Source organism: Theobroma umbraticum, unplaced genomic scaffold (assembly GCF_002168275.2).
Source record: "Theobroma umbraticum cultivar Fairchild unplaced genomic scaffold, ASM216827v3 scaffold_56.0, whole genome shotgun sequence".
In the NCBI taxonomy this organism is placed as follows: domain Eukaryota; kingdom Viridiplantae; phylum Streptophyta; class Magnoliopsida; order Malvales; family Malvaceae; genus Theobroma; species Theobroma umbraticum.
Genome location: NW_018397256.1, coordinates 13,325,133 through 13,350,664, shown reverse-complemented (window position 1 = coordinate 13,350,664; position 25,532 = coordinate 13,325,133). Strand labels below are relative to the sequence as shown.

The window sequence follows — 25,532 nt, the reverse complement described above, 5'->3', positions numbered from 1 at the left end:
TCAAAAGACAAGGGCTACGCGTCAAACGGGAAAAAAGGGAGCCAAGCCAAAGCAAAAGCCCACGCGCGCGCGGGAACGAAGGGCGTGTAAAGAACGAAACAAAAGGGGGAGACACGGTGGCAAGAAGAAGTAAATTAGAGGAGGAAAGAAGGGCAAAACGGTAAAGAAAAAGGTGGCGTGCTTTAACGGCGAAAAAAAAAGCTCCAAAAAAAGTCTTTACTGAGCCACCCTGTTAACACAGACCCCCTACTCCCTATACAAAGGCAGTCTACACACTGCCCATTTTACCAAAATCCCATTTTTTTTCCTTTTATTTATTTCCTTCTTTGCAAGCGAAAGAAGCAAAGAAAAAGGAGAAAAGGAAAGAAAATTTTTGGAAGAGGAAGGATTGGGGGAGAGACAAGTGCGTCAGACTGGGGAGCTGATCAACCATTGATCACGTACACACTGATATATATTAGTCTTTTTTACTATAGTATAAAAAATAGATAGAGAAAGGAAGGAAGGCAAGAGATTCATCGAGATTTGCGCCTCGGGGGGCAAAGGAGAGAGAAAGATCTTTGATGTATCAGCAGATCAGGCTGATTTAAAAGCAAAGGCGGCGAGAATTTATTGATATGATGTATCTTGATATAAAACAACCCCATCATTCACACTCATGGCCCGTTAGCCTTTCTGGCTTGGCTTAGCTTCCTTGCTTGCTTTCTTCTCCGCTCTACAAACAACCCATAGATTTTGCTCCCCTTATTTTTTATCTTCTCTCTTATCTGACGCCACCTTTCGCTTTGCTTTTTTGGGTTTTTGGTCCCTTTGGGATTATTTCTGGGTTTGGTTTTCGTTGGTGAATTTAAGATTAAGCGTCATCAATGTCATCATAAAGTGGGGGAAGCTGGGAAATGGGATAGGAACAGCGTGGAGTTCGAGGAAGGGGTGGAGGAGGATAAGGAAGCAAGGCCTGTTGATGTTTCTGTTGTTGTTGTTGGTTCTGTCCAATGTTTATTAATACTCTCTCCTTGGCTTCTTGCTGTTGCGTTTGCGTGTTCTCTTTTTTAGGATTTTAGTTTATTAAAAAAGATTTTTCTCTTTTTCTGAAGTCTCAAATTCTTCTTTGAAGAATAGGAACAGCTGTTTCTTTGCCTCTGCTCTCGGTTTCTGGTTTGGTTTGGGTTTGTTTTATTCAGCTGAGAGAGACACAGAGAGAGAAAGAGAGAAGCTTTGTCGTTGGTACACGGTATGGGCAACTCCATAACCACAAGGAACTTAGGCCTGCTTCTTGAGTTTGCTTGAAGGGATTTTTCCTGTGGTTTCTTCTCTTCTGTGAGGGTATTTTCGAGAAAAGTAACAAAAATGAAGTTTATGAAGCTTGGCTCCAAGCCTGACGCCTTCCAAGCTGATGGCAAATGCATCCGGTAAGATGGGTTTCACTCACATTCCTTCCTTTTGCAACAAACCAATGCAAATTTTGTTCATCGTTGTTTCCTTTTTAAGTTTCTTCTTAACATTCTGTTTTCTCCATTTGATTTGGTTTTGTTTTGTTTTCCGTTATGCTGTCTGCTCTAGACATGTTTAACTATCCATTTTGGTTCTTGGGTTTGGTGTTTCCCCCGTTGTTTGTATTGTGCATATCACTAGTCCGTACGGTTTCTGAGATGCAAGTTCATTAGCTCTACCAATTTTCTACTAAAAATGTGTAATTTATTTCATTTTGTATTAGTAGCTACTGTGCTGTTTATGAAAAATTTATCTTTGTCTTTTTATACAGCTTAGCGGGTTATACTTTAACGCCTTAAAAAAAGAGAAACCTTTCAGTGGTTAATCATACCATTGGGAAAAGTCACAACTTTAACAAGTGATTTTTCTTTTTCTCTTGATTTTCTTTTGGCTTGGCGACAGATTAACCACATGGGTGTTTTCATTGCCAATTATTATTCTTTTATTGTTTGGTTTTTGGGTGGATTGGAGAGTGAAAAAAGAGATGGGGTATCTGGGAGGTGGTCCAGCTGTTGAGCCTGTTCTCTTTTTCATGAGTTAGTGGTCCAAATGTGGGAAAGGCATATTGGGAGCAGGCCTTTAATCATCGTTGTAAGAATCTTCCTGTAAAACAATAGCATGTTCCACCTAACATCAGGCATTTTCCCATCTCCCAACGTGGAGCAGGCTTGGTTTTTACACCATAACATGTCAAAAAAAAAAAGAAGTCTCTTCCCCTGACAATAACTTCACATAACCGAATCAGTTTTATCATTGTGTTGTTAAGGCAGCGTTAAGGAGGACTGATGTAGTCTAGTACCCTGGATGCGTCACTTTGTTACTTAAGCTATGGACTGATGTAGGATGCTTGTATTCTTTGACTAACAGATTTAATAAGTTCCCAGTAAATGATCTTTTACATTTTGGTTACCTTCAAGATCTTTTTATAGATTCAGATTTCAACTTTTTAAGCTGACACCGCTGATTAAAAGTGGGAAAAATGAAAGAGGCTTGAGAGCTCTATGTATGGAATTGGTTGTTGGCACTGTTCATTTCTTGAATGGGACCTTCTTTGTAGTCAATACTTCTTGTGCTTGAGCGAGTTGCATCATAAAATGAAAACGTCAGCAGAGGCAGCTTGTTCGTTTGTTGCTTATTGACTAGTCTGTGAGATACTAATATACTCCTAGAAAGCTGTGTCTGGAATCTTTTTTTGTAGGTTTTTGGTAGAGGTTGTCTTAAAAGGTAAATTAATCGCTTTGGTCAACAAGTGATAAATAATTAAAAAAAAACTGAATTAATCTTTAATAATAATGCTGTATTTACACCTGTTTTTCATGTTTAAGAGGGGCAATAATTTTATGTCAAAGTCACAAAGGTGTTTCAGAATATAGCATGTGGTTTGTTGCGGAGTTTGAAATGTCCAGTCCATTGACAGTAGCCATTGATTGTCTAACTTGGGGCTATGTGGATGGCTAAGAGTTTTCGCTGCTCTCTCAATAAGTTTAGCTTTAATTTTTTCCTCTTTGTGGGCTTAACGTAAAATATCTGTTGATGCAGGTATGTTACATCTGATTTGGCGACGGATGTCACCATTACTGTGGGTGAAATGAAATTTTACCTTCACAAAGTATGCTCAATCCCTTCAAAATTTTTATGCTTGTTATATGTGTTTGTAGATGCTGAATTTAAAGCTGACTTTTGGTATTTGATTCATTCTAAATAGTTTTCTTTTTTTATTCCGTTTAAAGCTCATGAAAACTTTAAAGGTATTTCTTCAACCTAACTATACATTTGAATTTTGTTCTTCCAGGAATATATTTCTATTATTACCATTTCATGGGTTTATTAGTGTGCAAAATTTTGTCAAAGTAGTGTAATTAGATACTGTGAAATCTCACCGATGACAGTCATATATTTCCCTCCTATAACTTCTTGCATAAGTTTCCTCAGATGAGTCTTTGCTATTATAGATGCCAATGTAGTGGGAGTACAGATGAATCTTTGCTTGATTTCTTCTCTCAGCTAAACTAAACTGTTATTTTTATAATTAAGTTCTAGAATTCTGTGTCTATAGAGATAATTAAAGATGTTGCTTTTATGTCTCTTTTGCAGTTCCCTCTATTGTCAAAGAGCAATTGCTTGCAAAAACTAGTGCTGAAAGCCAGTGAAGAGAACTGTGATGAAATTAATATGGTTGATTTTCCAGGTGGGCCAAAAGCATTTGAAATTTGTGCAAAGTTCTGCTACGGGATGACTGTGACTTTAAATGCTTACAATGTTGTGGCTGCCCGTTGTGCAGCTGAATACCTAGAGATGACTGAGAATGTTGATCGGGGTAACCTAATTTTTAAAATCGAAGTATTTCTTAATTCTAGTATATTCCGTAGCTGGAAAGATTCCATTATTGTTTTACAAACTACCAAATCTCTTATACCATGGTCTGAAAACCTGAAGATTGTTGGAAGATGCATTGATTCCATTGCATCTAAAACCTCTGTGGATCCAGCAAACATCACATGGTCCTACACATATAACAGGAAGTTATCAGTGCCTGACAAAATAGTTGATGATGGTATGAAATTTCGAGAGAAGGTTGAATCTGTCCCGAAGGATTGGTGGGTTGAAGATATATGTGAGCTAGAGATTGATCTCTACAAGCGAGTCATGACTGCTGTGAAATCAAAGGGAAGAATGGATGGTGCAGTGATTGGTGAGGCACTGAAAACTTATGCTGTCAGATGGTTGCCAGATTCTGTTAATGCCTTGGTTTCTGAAGCACATTCCTGGAGGAACAAATTACTGGTGGAAACAATTGTATGCTTATTACCTTCAGATAAGGCTGTGGGTTGTTCATGTGGTTTCTTGCTGAAGCTGTTGAAAGTTGCCATTTTGGTTGGGGTGGATGATTCAGCTAAGGAAGATTTAGTGAAGAGGATAAGTTTAAAGTTGCATGAGGCTTCTGTCAAGGATTTATTAATCCCGGCTCGGTCTCCCCAAACTACATTATATGATGTTGAGATGGTGCAATCTATTGTGAATCGATATATCATGAATGAAAAGTGTACCCAAGATTTAGATGTTGAAAAGAATGAGATGGGATGTACTGATTTTGTTCTAGGGCATGGATCCTTGTTGAGTGGTGGTAAATTGATTGATGGATATCTTGAAGAAATTGCTCGGGACCCTAATCTTTCCCTTGCCAGTCTCATTGACTTGTCTCAGTCTATCCCCGAGTATGCTAGACCAGTTCATGATGGACTCTATAAAGCCATTGACATGTACCTGAAGGTAGGCTTTTTTACATTAAGGATACCAATATCATTGATCTTCTCAATTTCTAGAATTATATATCCCATCTCATAAATACATGCATAAATTCTTTCAGCATATTTTCTGATGCTCAATAAAGTATGTGCTGTGAATGCTTTCAAAGAACATCTAGGTCACTTCCAAGATCTGTAATGTTATAATGTTGTAATTCCAACTGCTCTACTAGGAGTGCATTGGTAAAGGGGAAATGTTAATTGGTAGAGAGGGCAGAATTGTTGTTAGTCTAACTCAAGTTGAACTAGGACCTTGCAATATGGTAGGACCATGTTTTTTTTCTCTCTCCTCCTGTATTTTTGAAACAAAATATGGTTACCTTTCAGTCAACCACCTAGTTGAGGACACCTTGCTTAATTAATTTTTCTTACTGCTTGAAGCAGCATTTTGGGATATCGGAGTTTGTGGTTGTTGATTAGATAGCACAGAGTAATTTCTATGGTCTAGTGACGATATTACACAATCTTTGTTTTTCATGATGCCTGCCATTATCATATAGTGAAAACCAATAAGTTTTTCATGCATAAATGGTTTTTGATATGGAGGCACTTGGACAGTCCAAAGAATGGGTTATTATGTTTGTCTGCAGGAGCATCCAAGCTTGACAAAGGCCGAAAGAAAGAAATTGTGCGGGCTGATGGATGTCAAGAAATTAACTATGGATGCATCTATGCATGCTGCACAGAATGAGAGACTTCCACTACGGGTTGTAGTTCAAGTTCTCTTCTTTGAGCAGGTTAGGGCTGCAGCTGGAGTTCAATCACTTACTAACAATTCTCGCGATATTTCCCATTCCACAACAAACACAGAAGAAGAATGGGAGAAGACTGCAGCTGAAGATTGCAACTCCCTCAAGAAACAGATGAGTCAAATGAAGGTGAAAGAGGATGGATTTCAAAAGAATGGTAAAGTGGCCAAGAAGAATAGCAAAAACAGTAAAAGTGGCATGCAGCTGCTGCCATCTCGATCTAGAAGAATATTTGACAAGTTGTGGGTTGTGGGAAAAGGCCATGCGGAGAACAGAAGTTCTGAGACCTCTGGAAGTTCGCAAAGCCCAACTTCAATGGTTCCAGGGGAGACCAAGTCCTCTGGTTCATCTTCAAGACACAGGAGGCATTCTATTTCTTAGATAAGGATGCTGAGGGTTATCAGTACCTAAACAGGGAAAGAATATTCAAACTGTTGTAAGTGTAAAAAGTGGTAGGATTTTGTTGTAGTTGATGATGGGGGTTATCTTCTTGTTATGTGTGAAGTATTCTAAAAGGAGGGTCAGTTGCAGAAAAAATGTACTAGTTTTTTTGGGTGCCAACACTTTCTAACATCTTATCCAATTGTATGATTATCAATCTTCATATCAAGTCTCTTGTATCTAATTGGAGGTCTACATTTTCTTGGAACTTTCTATTCCTTTTACCTGTAATAATTCATGGATCACCTTATTGTTTCTCCTGAAGAGATGTGCAACTGCTGGAGAAAAAGGGCGTGGCCCAAAGTACTTTCCCAGTTGCCTTGGAATAATAAGAGGGACAAAAATGAAAGAAAGACACCGGTCTTGTACAAGAGTACTGCATAATTTACTCTTTCCTCCACAAAATGGAACATAAATTTACAACTACTGAAAGAACACGTCATTCCTCCTGGGTTGGCGTTGGTGAAGTTGTATGCTGTGTCCCTCAAATCCTGGGAAGTGGCTAGCTGAGAGGGAGATGTAGTTTGCATCCCCAAAAGGTACCTGACCTGGGCAGTGGCTAGCAGAGAGCGACGCCTACTCATCTAATTTGAAGACACCGAACATCTTGGTTCTGGGACGTCCAATTTGTGTCCCCTCTCTTGTAAGCTCTCTGACTACCATCGGCAATTCACCGCAAGATTCGACCAAATATATGACACTGCAATATGCCTCCAGAATAGGCCAGAAGGGGAAAGGAGGCTCAACCTTTCTGAACTCTCGCTGGAGGTACCAAACTCCAAAAGAAGTTCAAAATCACTAGAAACACTATGCAGCTTGCCCCTCGTAGTTAATAACATCCTCGAACTCAGACTTTCCATATCCCGAAAGTGAGTCAAAAACTCATCTTCTGCCTTACAGTAACAATGCTCTCCATGTCAAAGTTTGCAACACCATCGTGATCACTTGCAGCAAAAGAAGGTGGCAATATCACAGCCTTCCGGATGCAGCTGGTAAGAGAGGAAAAATTTATGAAGCTAAAGCTATTACTAAAATCAGCAAGTCTGGGATGAAATGGAAGTCAGATTTGTTGCGTTGTAAAAGGATTAAAAGGAAGTTACTTCCATCTCTTGTTGCCCCTACCAGCCACTAATGGGATGCTGCACAGTACCGCGAACCACAACCGCCGGCAAATCTACTCCTTTTTTGAAAGGCAGAAAATCTACTTGTCCGAAGGGAACACGAGACATGGGATTTTATTGCAAGGGGAAAGATGGTTTTGCATTGCAGCAAGAGCAGCGGATAATCTTCAGGACTTGCAAACTGCACAGCAGCAATCGTACTCCCACAACGTAAGACTTTTGAAAGATAAATTTCCCAAACATCCCCCCGCGGTGCAGGTAGGATGATACCAATATTATTGCACTCATCAAAAGCGGATTTCAACATGTTCCTTTCATTAGAATCTCCCTGGACAGGGAGGTTCCCGTTGTTGGTGGCGGAAACTGGACAGGCTTCTGACTTCTTGTTCAATGAACAAAACATCCTGGAAACACCACTGGTGACAGTTTCAACCTTGTTCCTGTCATCAGAATCTGCCATGACAGGGAGGTTTCTGTCGTTGGTGGCGGAAACTGGAGAGGCTTCTGACTTCTTGTTCAATGAACAAAACATCCTGGAAACACCACTGGAGACAATTTTGACTTCACTGCCTGTTAAGTCCTTAACAACTTCCCAATTGATAAATCCTCCAATGTGCAAAAGTTTTGCTTCGACAAGGTTTGTTTTCCGCAATTGCCTCTGATTGGTGCCTGCCTGGTGAAATTTTTTCTCTGTTATAGTTCATGCCCCATGGATTAGCACTAAGACCCAAATTCCTTTGGGTTTTGTTTCTGAAAAGGAAGAATAAAATTGGGTTAAAGCCCATCACCTGTTGCGCCAATTAGGGTCAAGTCTCGAAAGGGAACTAGATTGGGTTGAATTCCCTTGGATTTTAACTTTTTTAGTGTACTTTCAATTGTTACAAGGCATTGAGATTTTCTGTTTGCCAAGTTTTCTAGTTTACATGATTCGACTAACCAAGTTCAATGGATGCAGCAAAGTGAATTGAACAGCAATGCAAGGTACAACTAAAACCACTATTCTTCTCCTGGTAAAAAAAAATAAACCCATGGCCAGGAACTGCTTGTTACCTAAAATGTTTTAAGGCTTTCGTCAAAATCTAAGAAATGGTGAGAACATACCATGAAATTTCCCTTCTCTTTGCATTCTCAATTATATGATGGGATCACCAGCTTCAATAAAACAGGCAAATTTGTTTGATTGAATATGACAAAAGTAGGCTTCCTGAAATTTCTCAAAAATTGACATGAATATATGCTACTACAATTATTCTTCATGCAGAAGAATAGAGCTGTTAAAGCAGTAGTAAGATTTACATAACAAAACCAATGCAATCTTCTTCAAAAGACTTAATGATCTTCAAAGAAATTCTTAAGTTCCATTAGCAATGGACATGCTTCTCTTTGAAGACACGATAATTTTGCATGCAAATGAAGCCTTTTGGAACTATCCCTTTCTGCCATCAGCTTTATTTTTGTTTGTAACTTGTCAACCGACTCGTGTTCTTGAAGATGACTATCTCAAAACAGTTCCTTCGTTTTCTGATGGAAACCTCTACAAAAACTGATACCCAGATCAAATAAACTACAAACTGATAAATTTAATTATTTTTCCTTGGACAGCGAGCTTCATGATAAGCTCAAATAACTTTGAGGCTGTTTAGATTGAAAGAATGTTCAATGGATAGCAAGCAGAAAGATTCCTTTCTCATTTGGTTCACTTTCCATACTTGGTCTTGAGCCTTTAACCGATAGTTTAATGCCCCATAATAATTCACTCAGAAAGTGAGGAAAAGAGAGAGAGAAAGATCCAATTAGGAGAAGAAAGATGGAGGTTAGGTACAGTATCATCATATCGTTAGTGTTGTTTCTCTTGGTCAACCTGTCTGTTCCACGTTTCACCGAATCATTGCCACGATGCAAAGCTTGGTTGGTCCAATCAATCCCAACAGACATGCCTCATCTCCCTCGTGTCCCTGGTGTCCTTTCTACCGGTAACAATCTTTATCTGCCTCGAAAAATTCTGCCCCAAAGTGAAAAAAGAACCTGATTTTTTTGTTGTCCTTCGACCTTTTTCTGGGTTAACAGGCGATGTGTTCAAGTGGTTGGCCTACAACTCAACGGACAAGCTAGATATAATAGCTCAGTATTGGCAGTTAAAAGCACACCCAGAGGATTCTCGATCAGGGGATTATGGATACTCAAAGGATGATATGCATCGGTTTGGTGCCCATCAAGGTTTTTCTGTTTATACTGCCCTGGAAAATGCTGCTGATCGAGATGTTGATATCAGGTGATACTTTTCGGATTCAATGTCTTATTTTTAATTAAATTATGAATAGTGCTGTTTCCAAATCGAAACCATTTGTGAAACTAACAGTTATATCGGGAAACATTGCATATGTAAACTTCAAAAATTACTTATTGCATTACATATCTTGGTTAAGAGGTCGGGTCAGTAAGCTGTTAAATTACAGACAATTTTGCACAAGTTTGACCTTCCTTATGTTTTGTTACTAGTTGGTACTGATTGATCTTTTCTACTGTTTTATTGGTGATTTCCTTTTGTTCCACAATTCTGTCTTACAAAGAATTATTTGTGTTGGAAATGAACTATTAGTGGTGTTCAATTGCATTTCCTTGATCACTTGTGCTTTTCAAAAGCTGTTGCATGACTGCATTCCTCCTAACATCAATCTTGAGCAAGGAAAAGCACTGGGCTTTATTATTGCATATTGCTTTTGGGAAAGAAATATCTGGGACTGAGGGGTACTTGGCTGATCTAAAATCACTGTTTGTTTTCCCCTGATGACTGCAAATGAAATTCTGTTGGCAAGATGAAGAGGAGATATGAATAGTGAATACTACCTGAGTTTAATATGTGGACTTCATTTAGCTACCAATATGTCTACTTTGAAGTAGCTCTTTGCCCAATGAAAAAGGGAGAACATTTCTAAGAAAATGAATTTTTGGTTAGGATGGTAAAATTGTGAAATTCACATTTATTTGAATCTTTCATTCTTCAATATCTATGGGTATACCAAATATTGCAACATCTCTTTTCCCTGTTTTCTAATCTTATATTACTATTTTATAGAGGCAAATACTTTCCATTGCCTGAGAATTCTAAATTCATCATATTTTTTATGAAATCAGTTACTTTTTCTCAGATTACTACAGCACTCTGGTGTGTATCCTGACTACACCCAAGAGCCCTCCAGCCTTGCTTCAAGAAGACCAAATGTCAAGAGTGTGACTTTATTACTTGATAAATGGTGGGGTTCAGGCATTGTCCATGCAAAAGTTTGGATATCAGATAATCGAGATGTATATATAGGATCAGCAAACAATGACTGGAAATCTCTTACTCAGGTATCTTAAAATACATACAGTTCAGGTATATCATGGCTTGGACTACAGATATAATTTTGTCATCGAGAGCCTGAACCTTCATCAACTTGAGGATTTGAGGGTTGCTCTAGCCACCGGCTCATGGTTAATTATTTTTTTTAACCTTGACATTATTGAACCATATAATCCACATCATAGTAAGTGAGCATTCTGGTTCCAGGGCCGTTTCTCGCTTCTTTAACCACATTCTCTTTTTTTGGCCAATCTTTGACCACATTGTTAAGAATATCTTTTCTTGGTAGCAGAAAAGAAAGATTTTTTTTTGACATAGTATCATTTATCTAGTTTATCTGCTGTTAGAATACATTTTCCTGGATAGGGCTAGTATAAGAAGTTGGCTGAATAGCAAGTTTATTTCACTTGGTCATGCGAATCAAGATGCCATTTAGCTAGTGAGTTGATTCTGGTGTTTGTACTTGGATGGAATGAGCGGGCTGCCTAATTGAGTTTTAATGCATCACTCTTGTTCCCTGGCAGACACAGAACATGGTTGCACTAACATATATTCTTACAGTCATGAAGTTTCCTTTTTCAATCTTTGCATTTTTATATTTCTGTTTTTTTTTTTTTAAGTTTGTCAATGCAGCTTAGTTGCCCTATTGGTTAAGCATTTCTATTCTTTGGTACCTTTACGATGTCAAGAAATTAGTTTCCCACTCATCTTCAGGAATCGTATATTATACCCCATATTATTGGATATTTAACTGTTGCAAATTTGTCTTGGGTGATTATTATCTTTACTCCATCAATCATCTCAGCATGTTGTTTTTGATTGAACCATGCAATGACATGTCCTGATTATGGTTATAGGTGAAGGAAGTTGGAATTTATCTTGTTGGTTGTCCAAAAGTTGCAAGAAAGGTTGGGGTCTACTTTCAGAATCTATGGAGACTTGCACATCTTAATGTTTCAGCTTTCACAACAACAGTATTAGACCAACAATGGCAGATTCAAAGAAAGGTTCCCTGCTGGTCGCATTTCATTGAATCTGACATGAGATGCACGTATGTAATGGTCTTATTTTGAAAATTTCATTCTTGTTTCCAAAATTGTGCAGGTGTCAAAAGTCGTCGATGTGCATTTATTCATGAAAATGCCTGCATATTTTCATTAGTCTGCTTTTGTTACTATTTTTTGCTTTTCCTTTTCGCACTGCTGGGTGATATCTGAAAATCTATTTGTTGAATTTGGGTTGAGCAATGCACTATATTTCAATAAGAAAACCATGGTTCTTTTTGGTTTGGGATTTTTTTTTTTTATTTTCTTAATGAAAAAATGAAAATTCTCAACAAGCTTTGTCATGGTTAACATGAATAGTTAATATGTTATTTCATGATATTGTTTTCTATATGCTTATAGAGGCTGTCCCACAATTGGACTGCTGGCTAACAAGCACAATAGTGTGCCGCTTGCCCCTAGGAAATGGTTAATATTTTCTTCCTTTGGATTGCACCACATTGCTGGCAAGTTAATGGCTTTACATGCTTATTCATCAGGCCACGCCTTCCTCGTTTTGTGGAGATTCCTTATGTGGCAGGCTATCCTACACTTTCAGACCCTAAAATGTTGAAATTGATTATTGATGCTCCTGGTATTGGTTATATAAGTTCAGTGCCTCAATCAAGCTATTTGTCTTTTGCTCCACCAGAGGTAAGTAGCTAGCACTTTACATTTTTCCGATGCTCAACCTAAAATCTTAAGGCTTACTAAGAATTTGAACTCTTGTTCCCTTTTTGTTCTTGGTCTTTTTTCCTTCCTATAGAACCACTGCAAAAGCTACTCATTAGGAATGGAACTTGTTTGAGCAATAAACGTAGAATAGTGCACTTGAAATCTTATAGAACTCATTAGGGAGGCTAAGAAAACATACAGTAACCAAAAGTTAAAGGTCCACAAATCCTATAGGAAACTAAATGGAATGGATTTGTTTCCAAAGGTATGTCAGATTCATCATGACCTGAAGTCAATAGGTTAGACTCCTATCCAGTTGATCAAGGAGAAGGATTTGGATTGAATTCAGCTGCTGAATGACTGATCTCATTTAACCAGTTTTCTTCACTATTTGGCTCTGGCATGTCCAGGCTATCCATGTTTTTGGGATTTGATCAGCATTTTGGAAATATTCATCTCTCTCGTGCTAGCAGAAGTTCAGCCCCACACTTAAAGAGAAATGCTAATCAGCTTTTGTGTTTCAAATTTCCTTTTTCTTTTTTGTGTTTGTTCCTTTTAAGCTTCATCGAATTTGATGCCAACTGTGGTCAGCAGCTGTCATTTGGCAGGTTCCAGCCTGATGAACAGGCATGGCTAGATACGATTAAATCTGTTGGAGACAGAGGGACTGTAAGGATCAGTACTATGGACTGGCTTGGTCAATCCCAATATACAGAGCGAACAGTTTATTGGTCATCTCTTTCAACCGCTGTCTCAGAGGTACCTTCAGATTCTATTCCTAGTGTTTTAGATTCTTGTAAGCCCATTGCTGTAAATTGCTATCTATATGTCTTCTTAGAGGGGTGCTCATAGAGTCATATTAGACTCCAGGGGGGTTAGGGTCCTGCATCCTTAATATATCCTTACAAGTAAGATACTTAAAAAGGCTCTTGTAGTTACATGAATTCTAACTATATTTGGAAATACAACTGTTCCATTGCAGTCCCATGAACATTGGTCCATTACCTAACTCATTTTTGCATATTACTGTCTTTTTTCCTCTTCTTATATGATGTTTAAATATGGTAGGTTGTCTTCTCCAAGCATGCAAAAGTGAAGATACTGGTAGCATACTGGGCACATTTTATCAACAACACTGATCTCTACCTGAAGTCGCTTCTCTACTCCAATGTCCTCTGCTCATCTTCAAAGTACAACAAATGTTCAGGCAAAGTTGAGATCAGGTACTACAAGGTGCCAGGCTACAACCTGACCGGACCTGCCATTCACAAAGGAAAGCGAACCGGTAATATCTACCCAGCGTACACCAGAGTCAATCATGGTAAGTATGCAGTCAGTGACGTTCGTGCACACATTGGTACCAGCAATCTCGTTTGGGATTATTTCTATGCAACAGCTGGAGTCAGCTTCGGGACGTATAATCCTGCCATAGTTTCACAGCTTCAAGAAATCTTCGATGCAGATTGGAACTCGCCCTATGTTGTTGCAGTTGAAGAGTTGGGTGATGGTCATGCTTATTCTAGTTGATGATCAGTCTTATTGGTGTAAGCTAGCTCCAAAACAATGAACTCAATGGCTTGTATTAGCAACTTCACCCCAAAAAAAAACAAAACAGAATCCATTTGCTTGGAATTGATCATCTTTAAGTTTGGAGACTTGTTCATCCAGAAAATTTACAATGACTATCAATGCCACTTCTTTACAATCTTAATTATAGTATCATAGATTTTACATCAATAAAAAATTAAATACATAAAAAATGTAAACTCGTGACAAGTGGTATTAGAATCAAAATATTAAGATCAAGGTAGATTTGAATCAAGGTGAGTCCCTCTCTCGTATTGCTAAAAGGGTCAAGTCTCTTCAAACATGTTTTTAAGATAAAAAATATTGATTCGTAACAACAGTATTTACAAATAAAATTACAATATTATAAATTTATATATTTTAAATTTTAACTTCAAAAATATTTTTATTTGTATACAATTATAATTTAGAGATAAATAAAAAATAATTATTCACGTGCAAAGGCACTGATAACAAATACTAATAAAAATTATTTATAATCTTCATAGATTTTTCTTTGTCGTAAAAGTAAATTAAAAGAAAAAATATTCGTAGGTCCATTGCAGTTGCCTTTGGGCTTTTTAATGTCTCGTTCAATGTCCGATTGAGCCCATCTTAAGGCCCATAATTAAAGTTCTAGCTGAGCCAAGTTGGTTTGACTGAAATAGTCAACAATCCAGCGGCTGCGATCAATTCTTGATACCAAACTGCAAAGCCCACAGTGATGCTGGAGAGCGCTTGAGGGAAACACTGTGAGAGAGGCGAAGCCAAACTAGCCAAGGCAACAAAGCTTCTTTCTCCAAAGGCGAAGGAGCATTGAAGAGAAAGGAAGAGAGAGATAGAGGGAGCAAAGAAAAGATGCAGAGAGTGAAAGGTTTAGTAAAAGCAAGGCATTCATTTCAAAGACTCGGGTTCCTCTCCTATCAAAGATGCTTCTCTGCACAGCCAAACTATGCCCCAAATTATGATTTCCAGGACGAGGTCTTCTGAAAACAACTATATCTTATCTGGGTTTATGCTTATATACCTGTTTACAGTTTTTATTTGGGGGGGAGGGAACTTCCAATAATTAGTGTCAAGCATGGTTTTTGTGCTTAAATTTGTAATTTTTCTCAGAAAATGGAAGACCCAAGTGCATATTTTTGTCAAAAGTTGCTTACTGGGGCATGAAATGTTTCAGGTTTTAGTGGAAGGAAGAGCTAAATCAAGAGCAGCCATTCTCAATAGACCTTCTGCTCTCAATGCACTTACCGCCCCAATGGTTTGTTTTTGCTCTCTCTTTCTTGTTTTTCTTTTAAAGTCGATATTTTTAACTAGTAATAAATGAAGTTGTTTTCCTGTTTATAGGCAGCACGGTTGAAGAGATTGTATGAATCATGGGAAGAGAACCCCGATGTTGGATTTGTCTTAATGAAGGTATAACCTTTTAATGCATAGTTTAGTTGCAGCACTCAACATACACGCACAAACATGTAACTTTCTTTTCTTTTCGAAAAAGATGTTTGAAATGAATTGTGTATCAAAAGAAAATCTCTAGAATATTCTTTTTTTGTTCTAAACATTTTTAGAAAAAAGAGCAATGCAGCTTCTGTGGTGATTTTGTTTAGTTAGTTGTTTCATATCTTCTGTCAATGGAATTTCATCATGCCCTTGACATTTCAGATTTGATCTTCATTGGTATATAAGCTGTTATTTGAACTCTGTTGAAGGGTAGTGGCAGGGCTTTCTGTTCTGGCGTTGATGCTGTTACTCTCTATCACTTACTTAACGATGGTTAGTCACCTTTCAATGTTGTTTAGTTATTTGATTAATCAATTGAGAGCTCTTCATTTTGAGAAAGCAATTCAAGAATGAGATGGTAATTGTGGTGCCCATCACTTGAAATCAGAACAACTTAGTTGGTGAAGAGTTCCACAAACATGATTATTGAGGTTTTCCAAGTCATTTATTTTTTGACCCCTTAGATTATTGCATCAAACATCTCAATGGAATTTCTTTCTGATTAAGTTACTTTATAGTTTGCATAATCATGGTTCTGTTCTACCATTTTACTGTAGTCTGCGATACATTTTTTTCAACTACTTGGGTTTTCTGCAGGGAAAGTTGAAGAATGTAAAAGGTTTTTCGAGACACTGTATAAGTTTGTATATGTACAAGGAACGTATCTAAAGCCACATGTGAGAATTCAACCTTTGAGTGATTGATAGCCATGTGAATTACCTCTGAGTTTCTTTTCGTAACTTCATATGAGGCTTGTGACTATCATGACTAACCATCTGTACAGGTCGCAATCTTGGATGGTATAACGATGGGATGTGGAGGTGGAATTGCTCTCCCAGGGATGTTTCGTTTAGTGACTGATAAAACTGTATGTGGTGCCAAACCTCCATAAAAGAAATCTTGTATTAGAATTTGTGCATTGATCCACATTTGAGTTAATGTATCCATATTGCTTCTTATGAATGACATACACTTTAGTTGAGTTCATTTGTCACCTGAAGATTGAACTTTTGTCCCCATCTAGTGAGAAAAGGTTGTACTTTTATCTTTATTAGCAATGGCATGGCAGCATACGCTCTTATAGATTCTGCATCATACTTCCAAATGAGATAGGCTGAAGAAGGGAGGTGAAATCTTTTGCATCAAAACATTGTGTCTGCAGCTTTGTGGTTCGTAGGCAGGAGCACAATTGTTCAATTAGAGTGACATAAAACCATTCCTTTCTTCATTTATTTTATTCTCTAAGACTTACACTATGATAATACTGTTTCTAGTGAATGGATTTAAATGTCTCTTACCTGTGCATAACATTTTCAGGTTTTTGCTAATCCAGAGACTCAATTAGGATTCCATCCTGGTGCGGGGGCTTCGTTTTATCTTTCTCGCCTACCTGGTTACTTTGGTAATGACCATTTTATTAAGTTTTCAAGGCATAGCTAACTTCCTTGATGTACATCACTTATTATGTTCTTTTGTATACTTTTCTAGTTATTAAAATGTAGGAATATATCCTTTTCTTCAGGTTATTTGCTTGTATGCCTCTGGATTTACATATTCCATTTTTTTTTAACAAGATGTGTATTGTTTCCTTCAGGGGAATACTTAGCTCTAACAGGAGAAAAGCTTAATGGTGTTGAAATGATTGCCTGTGGCCTTGCTACCCACTATTGCTTAAATGCTGTTTGTTCTTTCTGCTCCTTTTTCTTTTATATAATTATTTTGTCCTTTTCCTCCAGTTCCTCTTTTCTCAGCTTTTGGATGACCTGTACATGACAGAGACTTGCTTGGATTGAAGAACGCCTTGGTAACTTGACGAATGATGATCCCACTGTCATAGAGTCTTCTCTTGCACAGTATGGTGACCTTGTTTATCCAGACAGGAGCAGCGTTCTTCACAGGTAACATATTTGAGGGATTGTAGCACATAGAAAAGGTTCCTATATCTGGACTGCACAATTTTTTGTGAAGCATGGTTTTGTCTGATCCATTTTTTTTCCCTTATCTTGTGATTTTATTTCAGGATTGACACAATTGATAAATGTTTCAGCTGCGACACTGTTGAGGAAATTATTGATTCTCTGGTAAGCTTAATTCTACATAGATGTGTGTGTATGCCTGAGCATATAGACACTTCCCTACGTGTGCCATTGAGTGGTGTCTGTGTCTGGGCAGTCAGTTAAAGCTTTGATACCTCAACTTTAGCATAAGTAAAGGGCTCCTAGCTCAATGGTAACCTCTCAGCCATGTATGAGAATAGAAAGTCTACAGCAGTGCGTGTTTTATTTAAAAATGCTAGAGTGGAGTCTGTCACCCTTCGCGAGACCCTACTTTTGTGAGTCCATCTGGCCAATTACTCTTTATGTTAGCAAAAGCTGCATAGGAGCCTGGTGGCGGGTATTTTAACGCGATCCTCATAGCTTGGAATTTCTCAGTGATTGATCCCCTGCTGCATGGGAGAGTAAGATTTAGCCTCTTACTTTACTTCAACCAAAGGTTCTCCTCTTTCTAAGAATAAAGGGGATAGGGGTTTGGGCAGGCAGAGATTTATGTTTTAATTTATACTTAGACATCAATCAATTCAACAATTAAACCAATACTTGGGAATACCTGTGTAATGCTTTCAAAATTTTATTTGGGTCATTGTACTGGCAGATATATTTCTCTAGTCTTTTACTAAATAACCCTATTTCAGTGATGCTCATTGAGCTCTTGGTTCTCTTGGCTCCAAATATAAATTTGCTCAGGAAAATGAGGCAGCTGGTGCTTATGATGACTGGTGCAAAACGGTGCTCAAAAACTTGAAAGAAGCCTCACCATTGAGCTTGAAAGTGACTCTACAATCTGTAAGTTATCTGTAAGTTACTGATGTTTACAACCGTTTTAAATTCCATTTTGACCATAAATGGCTTACTTGAGTTTTTTGTTGCATTAGATACGAGAAGGTAGATTTCAATCTCTTGATCAGTGTCTGGCACGTGAATATCGGATGTCCCTTGCTGGGATCTCCAAACGGGTCTCTAATGATTTCTCTGAGGTATGGACTGTCCTCTGCACGTTAAGAGCATTTCTGGAATAATTGTTCTTATGAAGTTAATTTAACTGTCTCTATAGGGTATTCGAGCCCGGTTAGTGGACAAGGATTTTGCTCCCAAGGTACTCAGTGCACATTATCCATGTTATTATACTGTATCATGTGAAACCCCACTGAAAAGTAGTTGGCTTGTAATCCCAAAATCCATGTTATTTATTTACATACTATATGATATTGTATTATCCATATTGCAGTGGGACCCTCCAAGCCTGGAAGACGTGACTAAAGACATGGTCGACTGCTACTTCTCCCCACTTGGGGAATTAGAACCTGAGTTGGTGCTGCCAACAGCCTTGAGAGAACCTTATATCTGAGAATGATCTATAAATCTTTGTAAGGGAACTATCAGTTTTTGATGGCAGACAATTTTGGTGTATCATGTGTTTTTGTTCTTTTATATAGAAATAACATCCCATAAATTTTTGCGTATCAGTTTCTACACATTTTGTTGTGGGTACACATCAGTAAGAGATTTGTTTTGTTAGTATTTTTTTTAAGATCATGTTCATTTGTTCTGGTACTCACTGTCCACTTCTGGGTGACCAAAGCAAGACCTAATGACTATGCCTTTCAAAGATCACAATTACATCTGAACAAACGTAGTGCCTGGAATGATGAGAAAAGCATTCACATCCCTGCTTTATAAATGTCTAGTACTCTAATTTCTAAATCTTTTTGTTGACATTTTCCCTCCTTTTCAACCTGTAAGCCTCCTCCCTCAATCCTTGAGATGGACAAGGATGCAATAAATATTGTATAGTCTTATATAATCCACAAGATCGAAGGCTATACTGAAGTTAACCTTCGCAAAAACTTGGAACTGATATTTACAGAATCATTGGAGCATATCCAAGTATTACACCTAAAGTAATAAAGTTTCCATAAGAGTTTGGCAGCAAAAGATGAATCCGTGTAAATTCAACAAAGCTGGGTTTCAAATTTCAGATTAATACCCATGCTGAATAGCTCCTGGCACAATAACTTGGCACCATAAGGAACATTTACCCTGACAATGTCATCCACAGACTGGCAACCCCGGCAGTAGGGACCCCTGATCTTTCGACCACCTGGTACTGCCCGTTCAATCACGTTTGCAACATTTTTACAGTTGCGGCAAACATGCATCTGCGAGGAATCACTGAGCGTGACAAGGCGTTCGTGCAAGTTGGCTGATGCACCGTGAGCAATGAGACAGTCACGCTCCATCTCACCAAATTTGATTCCACCATAACGTTTCCGGTCAGCAACTGGCTGCCTTGTAAGTGGGTGTACAGGTCCAGTGTTACGAAATTTCACTTTGTCTTCAGCCATGTGGATCAGACGCTGGTAGAATGTTGGACCCATAAATATGAGTGAACGAACCATCTCACCAGTTCGACCATTGTAAACTTTCTCATTTCCCCATCTTGAAAATCCAGCCCTGTTACAGATACTCAACTAAGTAGATGAGAAAGCAATCACTGAAAATAATAATAATGATAAAAAATTAAAAATAAGACAATTGAAAGCAGCACTTAAATTTAAAATAATAAGTGCAAACAGCAAACTAAGCTTCAAAGATAATTTCAGAATAGCGTGGACAACTTAACAATGCAAAATAGCTTCTGAGTGTAAACAAAGTGTGAAAAACATTCTTAATGATTAGTGAATCTGTTGCAGGTTTAATCACTAATGGGATGGATACACCAAAAAAGACCTATGAGTGAGAAAAAGAAACTGACATCAGTTCTTTTTATTTTACCTCCTAAATGGCCCACTTAAGAATTTTATATTAAAAAATCCATCATGATAAATGTATAGTGAACATGCAGGTATTACTGATTCAGGACAATCCATTACCTGTGAAGCTGTTCTGTGATAGCATCTACAGAAATAGTGGAGAAAGGGGTGGCATATTTCATTGACCCACCACAGGCAATCCCCTTTCCCAAAGCAGCCTCCAAGAGTTGACCTGGAGTTTGTCGTGAAGGGAATGCATGTGGATTAATTACAATATCAGGAACTATTCCTTGAGCTGTGAAAGGAAAATTCTCTTGAGACTCCAGAAAACCAAGAACACCCTTTTGCCCATGCATGCTTGAAAATTTGTCTCCAAGACAGGGAGAACGAACCTGAAAAGATACCAGAAAAACAACTGCTGAAAACATATTCTTAGCAACAGTAGATGCTACCTTTCGCAACAAAAATATACTAATACTACCTTGTCTCTTCCATTTGCACACATGACATTTGGGTCAATAAGCACATATATTTTCGATTACAAGCTGAAGTCAGATGTCCTTATAATAGTAGACTTAACATTACCTGTCTCAGAGATACCACAGCATAATTTTTCCCATCATCATTGGAAGATAACACAACTTTCTGAACCATGCCTCTTTCAGTGTGCTTCAGTTTTATACTATGATCAGCTCCAGACTCTGCACACCTCCCAATAACAATGTCACCACACTGCAGGTTAGCACCAACATAAGGAAAACCATCATCATCAAGGCTGTCCACACGTCCAATCTTACTTTGTATTTTTCCAAAATTTACAATATCTTCAGACTTCCGCCTCTTATCCTGAATTTCCTTGTTATCAACTTCTGCTTTGTAACTTCTTACGTGTTCAGAACGGAACATTCCACGCTCTAAAGAGGCTCGGTTCATTACCAAGGAATCCTCTTGGTTGTATCCGAGATGAACATTGACCGCCACAATAGCATTCTGACCATTGTATAATTCTGGCTTCGGTAGCACTCCTTTCTGACCCAAAGGATGTCCCAGTTTTCCAAGACAATCAGATGTCATTGTACGAAACAGTGGCCTTTGGGGGTAATATAATTGGTGTGACAAAGTATCAACTCTAATGTTGGGGTTTGTTGTAGAAAACCCAATGGCCTGTTGAGAATGCTTCTGTGCCTGATAGAGGACTCTCCTTGCATGATCATGATTTGCAAATGGAATGATCCCACAGCTTAAACCCAAAAGAAATGACATGTCAAGCTCACAATGAGTATACTTAACAGGCTGCTTCCCCTCAAAGTCTGTTAAAAGATACTTAATACTCCATGCAGTTCGACAGTCCTCTTCTTCTTCAGTTCCAACAAGCTCAATTATCCCTTTGTCTAAAAGAGCCTGGAAGGTGTAATTTTCCCCCTTAAATGCTTTTATTCTGGTTAAGTTGTCAACAACTAAAAGAGGACGCAGAATCCTTCCACCATCAGAAAAGATGCGCACTTCTCCTTTATGTTCATCTCTTTTGATTTCTACCTACAAGATAAAACTCATTACTACAAAAGATGAGGAGAGAAAGAATAACAAACTACAGAAAAGAAAACTTAAAATTTGCAGAACTACTCTTCTGCAAGAACCAAAGTTAAAGGACTTCAATGAAATTTTACATTTTTTTTTTCCTTTCAGGAAAAGAAAAAGATACTTAGCCTACGACTTCAATTTTCATTTACTACCAGTTTAGTAACTGAAGTTCACCAAGGTACTAACTAAAAACATAAAAGATGGAAAACAGCAACAGAAGCTCAGTTTTACATAACAGCTGATTAAAATTTGTCCACAAATCTCCTCACACATATAACCTTAACAGACACAATATTTTGTTTCATAGTTCAATCTGTTGCCCTCAAAAAATACGAAACATGATATGGCTAGCATAATAAAACTGAAGAAGTTAAAAAATCATGCAGTCTAAGAAATGAGATGGGGACCACCTGACGCGGCAATTCTTTACTGCGTCGCTTTCTTCTAACCTCAGCAGCAAACGAAAGGGAATCTTCACAAACCCCAACCCATTCCCCATTTAAAAAGACCTTATCTTTCCCATCAAGTGAGCTACAAGTATCATTAACCAATTCCTCCATTCCAGAATCAAACAACTTGTCAACTATGGATTCCACTATGTTTGTACTCACAAGTCCTGTGGTGGCCAGATTTTTTACAAGCCCACAATTTTCACCATCTGGAGTGGAGAGGAAGCAAACTTTTCCCCAATGAGAAGGGTGTCTGCATTAGAAACTTAAACCAGAATCAAACCATATTAAAGATGACAATAACAAACATATCAACAGATTTAAACTCATAATTAATAAACAATTAAATGCTGAGAAGCTAAAGCATAAATTCCACGTTTCAACTCTAAGATACAAATATTAAGGATAACAAATCGACAGGAGAGATTACCACAACACCACACAAAACTGCAGATAAACCATTAAACTACTTCATATTCATTGTTATCAAAGATTGTAGCATTTATTTTATAGATGAATAATCTGACAGTCCATGTAATTGCATAAATCAAAGTTTCTAACCATCAGAAGCAACTTAACTCATTCCATTGGTCTCAAAAAGTTCTGCACAGAAAGCCTACTTGAAAAGATATACAATAAATCTCATTTAAAGCGAAAAAAGATTTGAACTTATGTAACAATGGATTAATGGAAATAAACGTCTGATGTAACTTACGGGTATCTTGCATCTCCAACCTTCCCAGTGTACTGAACCTGTTGGCGTGTTTTCCTCAAATCAACCATTGTCTGCAATGGATTTGCTCGTCCAAGATTTGCCACAACTCCTGAAATCCTTTCCATCCTTTTATAAGGATGAGACCAGGCTCCAGTCGAAAATGCTCTTGAAAGTCCATTTGTAACTATAGACGCATCAAGATAGTGCTCAATAGGACGAACAGTACGATCTGCATAAAGATCTCTCTGCAGAGTCTTAGCCATACGCCTCCTGGCATGGGCAATGTGAACTTTCAGTTCACGTTCAAGCAGCTCACCTGCCAACTCTAACCTCTTGTTCCTAAAATCATCTCTATTATCACATTTTAGGCGACCAGTGTAGGCCTGCAAGAGACACTTTACCATGTACCCTAGGAAGCGAGCTTTTTGCTTGAAACTACGCAGAGTGGGAAACAGATACGTGCTAAGGCACTCTTCAATACCTTCTTCAGGTGGAAATCTGGTATCTTTGACTAATTTGCCTACATAATCAATAGCATTCGTTCCTCGACAAAATTTATAACATTTCCCATCAGCATTACGAATTGAGGCAAACAGTATGTTTGTTATACTAGAATCATTGCTTTCATAATCAATCAGATTTACAACTTCTTTGTCCGATGATACACCAAGGGCAAAAAACAAAACCCATACAGGGATCTCCGTTGACAAGAAATAAACAGTGAGGACTTTCTCTCCCCCCTTGATATATTCAACTTTAGAATTCTCCACTAGTCTAATAATTAATCTATTTCTCTTCACCTCCGACCTGTAAGCAATTGTCCAACCCTGGCTATTTGAAATCCAGAGTCTCTTCATAGAAATTTGCTCTTGTGCAATGAATATCTACAACAAAACATGGCCTAAATATCATATATGTTTCTGTAGAAAGCAACAATAAAAAGTATTTGGCTCTACATAGAAAGTGCTTAGCACATTGAAGTCCTGTTTAGCAAATATGGAAACTGAATAATGTCAACTGACACAAAAGAAAATTCATATAGAACAGATTAAAAATGTCACATTCACCTTTTCTGTACCCTTGATCAGAAAATAGCCTCCATGATCAAAGTCACAATCAGCTTTTTCAACTTCATTCATCCAGCATAGGTCAGACCTCACCATCACAGGGATCCTCCCAATTATAATATCCCTGTTATCTTGATACACAACCTCCTCCTCAACAAACTCTTCTCTTCCAGTTTTAAACTTGTCACTCTTAACACTTTTTGCCGTGTATACCTGATATATTACCAGGAAACAAATGATATCATATTTTAAATAACTTATTTTTTTGGGAAAAGAGCGAGAAGGGGCCAGTTGAACAATGGATAGCATTCAAACTATCATATAAGCAATGATGATAGTAAGATATACTGCAAACGAATATTTAGATTCCAGAGTCTTACAATCACTTAGCAGAACAGTTATTGCATCAATAATTATCACATCGAACATCAATAAGGATGCTTGGCACTGACATCAACAGATGTTCAAAAAGCTAGTGATACTTACTCACCTGAAGGTCAACATTAACCTTCATCCTGGAGGAATACGTCATGTTCTGAAGGCGTGCATGCCTAGGAAGCATGTTGAGCTCATTGCCTCCAGAAACAGCCCAAAAGGTTGGCCGCTCAACAGTGACCTTCCCAAACCTCACTCTAGCATGACGCCAGTCACCTTCTCCCTTCTTGGAAGGGTCATACCCAGAATGAATAAGGAACTCTCCAAAAGAATCAAAGGTATTCTGCAGACCATATTTGATGAAAGCATTGTAAGAGTTGAGCTGATGACTGATGAGGCCATACTCTTTGAAGAAAGACACGGCCGCTTGTTTACAGAAACCCCTCAAAAACTCTTCTCCCAGCTGTTGCACACTGAGAACCTCATCAAAGACATCATCATCTACATCTAAATCGATATCAGTTCTATTTGCTTTAGCATCTGCTGACGCCCCCATTGGACCAAACTCTGCAAAGAACACAAAATAAAGTTCAAATCCATTCCGCTTACATTAAACGTTTACATAAAAAAAAGAAAAAGAAAAAGAAAACCTTAAAAATCATCCCAAAGAACCACAGAAAAATATATAAACAAACTTTCTAACACTTGAAGAAAAAGGGTTCTGAACTGTAAAGAAAAATATGAAAAAAAAAATGAGAAAGACTTACATTTGAAAGTGTGTTGAATGGTTTGAGAAACGAAGAACCCTAAACCCCTAAATCTTCTCTGCCCTTAGCTTTAAAATCAGTGATCACTACTGTTTTTAGAGACTCTAAAGAGCAATGTGCGTTAAACTTCGAAGGAATTTCTCGCTATTTCACGCTCAAAGGAGTCAACTTTGAGTTTTTGGAGAGTGGCAGAAAGAAAAAAGGAAAAGGCTCTGCTTCTCGAAGAACAAGACCAAACACTGAGCTTTTGTGGGCTCACGAAAATAACGCAAATGTCCTTGCGTTTTCCTTAAATGGATGTCGACATTCAGGGATGCTGTTGTAAAAACAGGAAATGTTAGGGAGCAATGATTCGGTACCGTTGAAGACACTTGGAAAGACGCATGTATCCCTCGAAGATGATTAGAAATTTATATTCGATTATACTTAAACCCTTATATATATTTTAACAATCTAATCGAGTTCTCGATGTCACCGAAAGCTTGCTGAGAATGCATAAGAGTCGATGCCTTTAGATTTGGTATTAATCTCTTT

The 25,532-nt window shown here is 37.9% G+C and overlaps 4 protein-coding genes across 4 annotated transcripts; 3 read left to right on the top strand and 1 right to left on the bottom strand.

Moving 5' to 3' along the window:
* Window positions 1-270: 270 nt before the first annotated feature.
* On the top strand, window positions 271-6,220 carry ENP (Phototropic-responsive NPH3 family protein). The gene is made up of 4 exons (XM_021419781.2): window positions 271-1,409; window positions 3,031-3,100; window positions 3,586-4,761; window positions 5,387-6,220. The coding sequence occupies exons 1-4, from the start codon at window positions 1,348-1,350 to the stop codon at window positions 5,924-5,926; spliced, it is 1,848 nt and encodes a 615-aa protein (XP_021275456.1). The 5' UTR covers window positions 271-1,347; the 3' UTR covers window positions 5,927-6,220.
* A 2,150-nt stretch (window positions 6,221-8,370) lies between these two features.
* On the top strand, window positions 8,371-13,814 carry LOC110410191 (uncharacterized). The gene is made up of 7 exons (XM_021419782.2): window positions 8,371-9,080; window positions 9,175-9,379; window positions 10,257-10,458; window positions 11,308-11,501; window positions 11,994-12,147; window positions 12,763-12,927; window positions 13,237-13,814. Exons 1-7 carry the CDS (start codon window positions 8,915-8,917, stop codon window positions 13,693-13,695), a joined length of 1,545 nt encoding a protein of 514 aa, XP_021275457.1. The 5' UTR covers window positions 8,371-8,914; the 3' UTR covers window positions 13,696-13,814.
* Window positions 13,815-14,442: 628 nt separating this feature from the next.
* On the top strand, window positions 14,443-18,815 carry LOC110411554 (ATP-dependent caseinolytic (Clp) protease/crotonase family protein). Its single transcript, XM_021421763.2, has 14 exons — window positions 14,443-14,715; window positions 14,915-14,995; window positions 15,082-15,150; window positions 15,444-15,507; window positions 15,832-15,911; window positions 16,019-16,102; window positions 16,552-16,636; window positions 16,829-16,914; window positions 17,011-17,132; window positions 17,255-17,315; window positions 17,979-18,077; window positions 18,167-18,268; window positions 18,346-18,387; window positions 18,520-18,815. The coding sequence occupies exons 1-14, from the start codon at window positions 14,593-14,595 to the stop codon at window positions 18,637-18,639; spliced, it is 1,218 nt and encodes a 405-aa protein (XP_021277438.1). The 5' UTR covers window positions 14,443-14,592; the 3' UTR covers window positions 18,640-18,815.
* Window positions 18,816-18,940: 125 nt separating this feature from the next.
* On the bottom strand, window positions 18,941-25,267 carry LOC110411553 (DNA-directed RNA polymerases IV and V subunit 2-like). The gene is made up of 8 exons (XM_021421762.2): window positions 24,999-25,267; window positions 24,347-24,798; window positions 23,857-24,069; window positions 22,790-23,673; window positions 22,036-22,327; window positions 20,630-21,580; window positions 20,165-20,436; window positions 18,941-19,745 (listed from the first exon to the last, which is right to left on the bottom strand). Exons 2-8 carry the CDS (start codon window positions 24,785-24,787, stop codon window positions 19,244-19,246), a joined length of 3,555 nt encoding a protein of 1,184 aa, XP_021277437.1. The 5' UTR covers window positions 24,788-24,798; window positions 24,999-25,267; the 3' UTR covers window positions 18,941-19,243.
* Between the last annotated feature and the right edge of the window lie 265 nt (window positions 25,268-25,532).